This window comes from Eutrigla gurnardus, assembly GCF_963514095.1.
Source record: "Eutrigla gurnardus genome assembly, chromosome: 2".
Lineage (NCBI taxonomy): Eukaryota > Metazoa > Chordata > Actinopteri > Perciformes > Triglidae > Eutrigla > Eutrigla gurnardus.
The window spans coordinates 20,218,519-20,225,663 of NC_139916.1; the positions used below are offsets into that span (position 1 = coordinate 20,218,519).

The window sequence follows — 7,145 nt, forward strand, 5'->3', positions numbered from 1 at the left end:
TTTGTGTGATTCATGGAGATCTGCAATAAAAATATTTCGGGGGGGGGGGGGGGCGTCCAAGTAATCGGCGAACGCAAGCTGTCATAAATATTTATTCCAAGCTTGTTCGTTTGGCCAACCCGTGTAATCATGTCATCTTCGGGTCTGTAGCTGCCTTGATGCCGTACTAGACAGGAGTGACGTTGGTACGCTTCAAAAACGTCATGGTACAGACACACCAACTCCGGCAGCGACGCAACGGACCGTCGAACGCACCGGCGAGTGGGCAGTTCTGTGTTCAAGTTGGATCAATTGGATAGACGTCCTGCGAAGTGGGCGGGACTTGAGTTTTGCTCTGCCGTTTCCAACATGGCGGCCGGGCCACAAACGATCTCATTTTACAGTTAAACTACACGCTAAAGCATGTTTCTGAAAACATTTGAGGCGGGAAATGTGTAGTGCAGTAACAGAATCTGGATTCATATTTGATCAACACTGCCTAGTTTGATAGTTTGAACGAAGTTTCTGGAGCCGGCGGCATTGCGTTGGACGGACGGCATTTGCATAAAGTTCAATCCATCGAACTTTATGCAAATTCACGTACGGCGACAGGGCAGTCAATTCGACGTGCCGTATCCATCATGCGGAGCTCCTGCTCTACATAGACAATGAATGGGATCCGTTGACTTGACGTCTGCTGCCGGAGTTGGTGTGTCTGTACCATCAGGCTTTCTAACGTAGGCTAACGTGCTAATGTCAGACAGTTCGCTGACATACGCATCGCAAATCACAACCATTTTTGCTGGTTACAATAACGGTGTTATCGGATAGTACAGTGTCTATTTCTCAGGAACCTTTGAAAAATCTAAGCGAGAAAACAACGTTAAATGTACCTACCATACCTTCACATTAAAAAAAAAAAACCTAAAATAAATAATGGAAAATCAACGGAGCAAAGGCTTACTCTGATATCGATGTAATGTTAGCGAATGAGGGGTGAGAAGCCCCCTACCTCCCCTTGCTAATATTTATTCCGTTCGTCCAGAGTCAAATCTATTCTTGAGGTTCCAAATATTTTCAAAGCAGTTTGTCTTTCAATGTGAGGAGTCGATCGAGTTATTTTATGTTCCGTCGTTTGAAGCAAACCTTTTAGCCCTGGCATTGGTCTCCCATTATTTATACCTTCACTGGAAGGGAAGTCCATTTTCCAGGCTCTCGCCAGCCCCCTTCAGTGAGGCAGAGGAATAACATTGAAGCATATGCAATATATAGGCTATATATAGCCTATATATGTGTGTGTATATATATATATATTGTGTGTGTGTATATATATATATATTGTGTGTATATATATATATATATATATATATATATATATATATATATTCCGCGAGGGGGTTTGGGTCCTTGTCACCTTTTTCATCCCTGATGAGTTTGCACCCCTGTAGATGTATTGACACCTCATCTGTGTGACATGGTTGTATTCACAAAGGTCACCTAGCAACGGGGATAGTAGTGAGTCGGCACCCGTCACCCGTCCAGTCAGATCATCGATGCGTTTGACCCCGCGGTGTGACAGCACGTGCAGTGGTTGCGGGTCGGTGCTGGGGCCGGGGGCTGGAGGCTGGGGCTGGACGGGGAGGAGACTACAGATGTAGGCTGGTACAATGTGGTCCTCCTGCACTCAGAGGACGCATGAGAGCTGAGGATAGTCGGAGCAATCTGAAGCAAAGTCGGGTAAGTAAGTCATTTTTGGGTTTAGTTGGACCTACTTTTTCTGCTTTCATTTGATGCGCTCAGATACTTTAGACGACTTTACTTGAAGTGCACTTTGTGCTGAAAGTCATGGAGGAGGAAAAAACTAAATGAGATGTGAGGTGATTGTGCACATATTGCAGGGCAGCCCGGTCCGTGTTTCAGGGACATTAACGCACCCAAAGTCCGCTCCGTCCGCTTCACGTACACCCAATAATCGTGGGATAATTTGCGTGTATGTTAATGGCTGTTGAGAGCTGACATGTGGTCCTGTGTTTTCACTGGAGAGAAGAAGGAGGAGGGACTTCACAGCTCAGCCTGCAGTAATGGCACTACAATGAAGAGAAGGTGCCAAGAGGGAAACACACACACACACACACACACACACACACAGGCTGGGGGTCGATGAGGCCACATGGGGAAATTATTTAGTTTGTATTGTTTATTTATTTGTCATAGTTGCATAAAACAAAAGGCTAAAATTAATGACAGCAATGGATCTCCTGTTGCTGTCCTTAGAAAGTCTTACTAGTGTGTGTGTGTGTGTGTGAGTGTGTGTGTGTGTGTGTGTGTGTGTGTGTGTAACTGTAGGTGGGGGGAGATGGGGTCTGCAGGGAAGGGAAAGACTCAATGTGGAGGTGGGGGGGGGGGGGGGGGGGGGGGGGGTAATCGCTCCCAGATGTGTGCTGTGAAAACATATGGTTTCCGAAAGCCACTGTGATGCACAAGAAGAATGTGTGTGTGTGTGTGTGTGTGAGAGAGAGAGAGAGAGAGAGAGACACACACACACACATTCACTGATTTATTGATACATATGCAAAAGTTGTGCAACCTGTGTTTCGATCACGTTTTGTGTCCAGTGTGGCCTCTCTCTCTCACACACACACACACACACACACACACACACACACACACACACACACACACACACACACACACAAAAGAATCTGCATGCAGTCACAGAGAAGTCCACCGTTTAGGATGTGAGAAGCATTAACTGCTTCGTGTTGTGTGTATGAAACAGCCAACAGTGCTGCAGCGGAGGAGGAGGAAGAGGAGGAGGAGGAGCATTCATACTTTCCACTAAGTGGAAAAGTAGTTTAGTGAGTGTTACAGGAAGCTACGGTTATGGATTTTACCATATGCAACAGTGTGACTGCCTGAATTTCACTGACATGTTAACAAAAAAGGAACAGTCGGTGATGTCGTTAGTGTTTTTCTGTCCACTTGTCATTTTCACTCAACCTGAGAGACTTTTGCTCTGCGGGGTGAAGAAGAAAGAAAAGGGGGGGGGGGGGGGGGGAGAAGGGGAGTTGAGGAAATGACCAGTGAGGGCGACAGAAGGGAAACGAAGGATGTGGAGACAGACAGGGAGGGAGGGAGGGATGAAGAAATCTGAGGGAGAGGGGTGGGGTCGAGGGGTCTTCTGTTTCTTTTCCTGGAATGCAGCCCCGAGTCTGTCTGCTGCAGCGAAGGAAAAGTAGGAAAACAGAGGGATTGTTCGAGGAAGACAGACATGCCACATTCTTGCTGCATCAGAGTCCCCCCCCCCCCTTTTTTTGCCATGGCTGTTTGAGGCCAGTGAAGGGGGGGGGGGGGGGGGCAGAGAGGGGAGAGCAGTGGGGGGTTGGAAAGGTGACGGAGGGCAGGGGGAAAAGTTGAGAAGAGAGTTCAGGAGACCAGAAGAATATCCACCACTGAGCACTTTATTCCCCTCAAGTTGCTTTGTTTTGATTGTTAATTCTCCCATGTCCCCTCCAGTGTTGAAGTCAGTCTACCTCCCAGAGTGACCATGAGAGTCCTCCTACTCATCTGCATGCCAGGTAACACCACCAACAGGCCTCTTAGCTTAGCATGGAGGCTGGAGACGGGGAAACCGCCAGCCTGGCCCCCGACCAGCCAACCAACCAACCAACCAACCAGCCAACCAACCAACCAACCAACCAGTCAACCAACCAACCAACCAGTCAACCAACTAACCCATCTCCACTTCATCACCACAATTTGACTTGAGGATGTTCAAAGCAGATTAAAATAGAATATTTACCTGCTTTGTTTGGCCTTAAAGCGGAAGAATTTAACTCATGAATTCATAAACAATTAAACTTGCTCAGTTCAATACAGCCTCTGCTGCTCTAGCCGACTTGGTCTGGTATGACAGGAGCTGGTGGCTAATGTTAGCAACCTGAAGCTAGCCTTCACTCATATCATGGCCTCTTTGACACGCGTCCTGCTAGTTTACTATGTTTAAGCATTATTTCAGGGCCAGAGGATTTTTGAAACACATATGTTACATTATAGTTGCTTTACAAGAGAGACTGTATATAACCTCTTATAGACAAAGTGACACCTTTTTTTTTACACATGAAAAGCTTTATTAACAAGCACTAAAATACACCGTAATAACAATAGCACATAAAGTCATTTACCAGATATCCAGACTGTAGCAGCAAAACCTAAGGGTCAGAGAAAGAGTACAATTGTTAAAAGTAACAGAATTTGGAAAACATCTGCTTGGCAAAAAAAAGCACTAGTGCTTATTAAAAATCCTCAGTTACAGAAGTCAGAGTTTCCCTCCTCTGTATGTCCCTCATCACCCCATCTTTTGTGATTACTTTATTGTTGTGAAATGTCAACAGTTCTGCTGCTTGCCCAGGCTCAGTACCAGGAACCCTTTCCTTTTTTGGGTGAGTTCATTAAGAGAATATTGGCCTTGATTGTTCCAGCTCAGCATGGGTTTATACAGCAGAGTTCTCCACATCTGTTCCCCATTTCTTGTTGTCCTCTGATGTGTCACCTCGCCTCGAGGAGTTCTCTCCTCCCGACTGTGTTATTTACCACCAGCATAGCAACTGTCGTCACAGTGTAAATAGCAGTCCGACCACTCTGCATGTTATTATTTTTAAACATCTTGGATATGAAGTCATGCACTACACCCTCACAAAAACCGGCTTGTTTTGTTCAGTTTTGGCATGCAGGTGGTTTATTTTATATGGTGCAGAGCTTTGTGTTGTGTTGTGTGTGTGTGTGTGTGTGTGTGTGTGTGTGTGTGTGTGTGTGTGTGTGTGTGTGTGTGTGTGTGTGTGTGTGTGTGTGTGTGTGTGTGTGTGTGTGTGTGTGTGTGTCTGGGGAGTACTGGCTGTAATTGGTTTCACAATGTTGATCTCATGAAACTATTTTCTCTCCTGGGTTTTTATGGCTTTACAGAGGACTATGGGCCAGATTATATTACAGGTAAAGCATTTTCAGGTTCCTAGAAAAGTTCCTTAATGTTACTTTCATAGTTAAAGTGGTTTTGATTTTTTTAAAGCGATTCGTCTCTTTCTTGTCCAGACTCTGAAATTCCTGAAACTCTACCTGGAACCTACCAGCAGCAGGTTCGACTCGAGCCAGTGGTGCGTCCAGAAAAATTAGGTACATCCGCTGAGCTCTCCTCCCATCTGTGTCATGCCATTCAAGAGTAGTTTGTTTGTGCCTATACCTGATTTGCAAATCTGTTTTGTAAATATCAGAGTCCGATCTGGAGACGGAGCCCACAGAACCTGGCCCTCTTGGTAAGAAAACCTTATAGAAAGGACGACAGATAATCAGTTGATTATTTGGATTGGGGGGATTATTTTGCGTGTGTTTGATTTCCAGATTGCAGAGAGGAGCAGTATCCTTGCACCAGACTCTACTCTGTTCACAAGCCATGCAAGCAGTGCCTGAACAGCCTCTGCTTCTACAGGTACTGAGGAGTTTCAGAACTACAATACATTCATGTCATCACTGAACACTATTAAGCAGATGTTTGTACCATGCAGATGTAAAAAAAAAATGTTGAGGTACAGGCCATTCCTGTTAATTTGCCCTATAATTATAAAGTATAAGTAATAAGGATCCTATGAAAAGATTAAAACCAACAATGTGATAGTCCATTTTATCGATACTCCTCAACTTCTTTAACTTGTCTGCGTCTCTCAGCCTCAAGACCAAGGCTCCTACAGAGTACTTGAATCTTTAATAACAGGAAAGCAATATATAGTTTTATTTTGTAAAAAGGCTCAGCTTCATCCTAAAATATCTGGGTGCTGTAGTCTTCAGCAAACATTCCACAAACTCAAGAGTAAATACTTTATTTGGGGACTATTTTCATCTGCAGATTAATACACATTTGGCGTGTATGTGAGATTGCCTTAAGATAAACTACAGTGCCCATGTTCATCGTAATGAAGGAACATGTCACCTTGTAACAGTGCAACTCATTTGAACAGTTTTGGAAAACATTGAGGCTCTATTGTACAGAGGAATAAGAAATATCAGCTGTTGGATATAGAGCATACTTGTTGATCACTCCATTGTTGTTTTTGATCTTTTCATTGCATTTGTTAACAGCATGAATAATTGCACAGAATATTGTGAAGATGACTCTACATTTGTCTCCATCCAGTTTGCGACGGGTGTACGTCATCAACAAGGAGGTTTGTGTGAGGACCGTGTGCGCGCATGAAGAGCTGCTCAGAGGTGCGTTCAGTGCATTCTGCCCTCTGTGTGTGTCTGTTTGCATACAGATCGTTATGTTAACTCCGTGTCTCTGTGTTTAGCGGACATGTGTCGGGATCAGTTCTCCCGCTGCGGCGTGGCAGCGCTGAGCGGCCAGTGTGCATCTATAGGAGGAAGCTGCGGGAAGAGCTGCGGTGGCTGCTGATTGAGTTCAGAGATCAGGGACACTACCTGCCCAGATACTGCCTCCTTTTCCTACAACTCACTCACATACTCCCGATCCGTCCTCCTTCCTCCTCACAGTTTCTTTACTCTTCCTGTGCAACGTATTACTCCTGTGCGAAACCTTGTGTGTCTGTATGGATGAATATACTCCAAAAGAACATTGATGATTGTATAAATCACTGGTGCTACATATAAAAAAAAAAAAACATCATCCCACTGGTGCTATAGAAAACTACTAGATATACACATAAAACTGCGGAAACATCTTTTTTTTCTCTATTATTTCTTTTTGTTTTTGGCATATTGTACCGTATTAATCTCATGCTACGTGTTTGTTGATATGTTACTGTACTTGTGTTGAAAAGCAGTCATTCTCATGATGATTAACTCGTCAATGGCGGCCAGTGTGCACTGACATCAGACAAAACCAATCAATCTCCAGCCGTAATGGATGAGATGTGTGAAGAAACAGGTGGTGAGTGACCTCAGTTTTTGTACTACTGCCACCTGGATCTGTGCTTAGCAACCAAGCAGCAAACTTATACAAATATATCCCAGTGGCAACATGTGCTTTGAAAGAGGCATCTCACAAATGGCCTCTGTACTACTGCTTTGTAAAACTGTCACTATAAAGACTGAGAAAAAAAAAATAAACTTCTTTTTTTACGACAGCTGTTCATTGTGTGATTGAGTCAAACGTAACG

The 7,145-nt window shown here is 44.4% G+C and overlaps 1 protein-coding gene across 1 annotated transcript; it reads left to right on the forward strand.

Moving 5' to 3' along the window:
- The first annotated feature begins 1,578 nt into the window (after window positions 1–1,578).
- On the forward strand, window positions 1,579–7,112 carry mfap2 (microfibril associated protein 2). The gene is made up of 9 exons (XM_084034283.1): window positions 1,579–1,716; window positions 3,496–3,557; window positions 4,374–4,421; window positions 4,942–4,968; window positions 5,068–5,148; window positions 5,247–5,288; window positions 5,374–5,461; window positions 6,164–6,237; window positions 6,318–7,112. Exons 2-9 carry the CDS (start codon window positions 3,527–3,529, stop codon window positions 6,419–6,421), a joined length of 495 nt encoding a protein of 164 aa, XP_083890409.1. The 5' UTR covers window positions 1,579–1,716; window positions 3,496–3,526; the 3' UTR covers window positions 6,422–7,112.
- Window positions 7,113–7,145: the final 33 nt, after the last annotated feature.

Coding starts and splice junctions, on each gene's coding strand:
- mfap2 (XM_084034283.1), top strand. CDS start 3,527: ATGAGAGTCCTCCTACTCATCTGCATGCCAG. Junction 5,149..5,246: donor GGTGCGTCCAGAAAAATTAG/GTACATCCGCTG, acceptor TGTAAATATCAG/AGTCCGATCTGGAGACGGAG. Junction 5,289..5,373: donor CACAGAACCTGGCCCTCTTG/GTAAGAAAACCT, acceptor TTTGATTTCCAG/ATTGCAGAGAGGAGCAGTAT.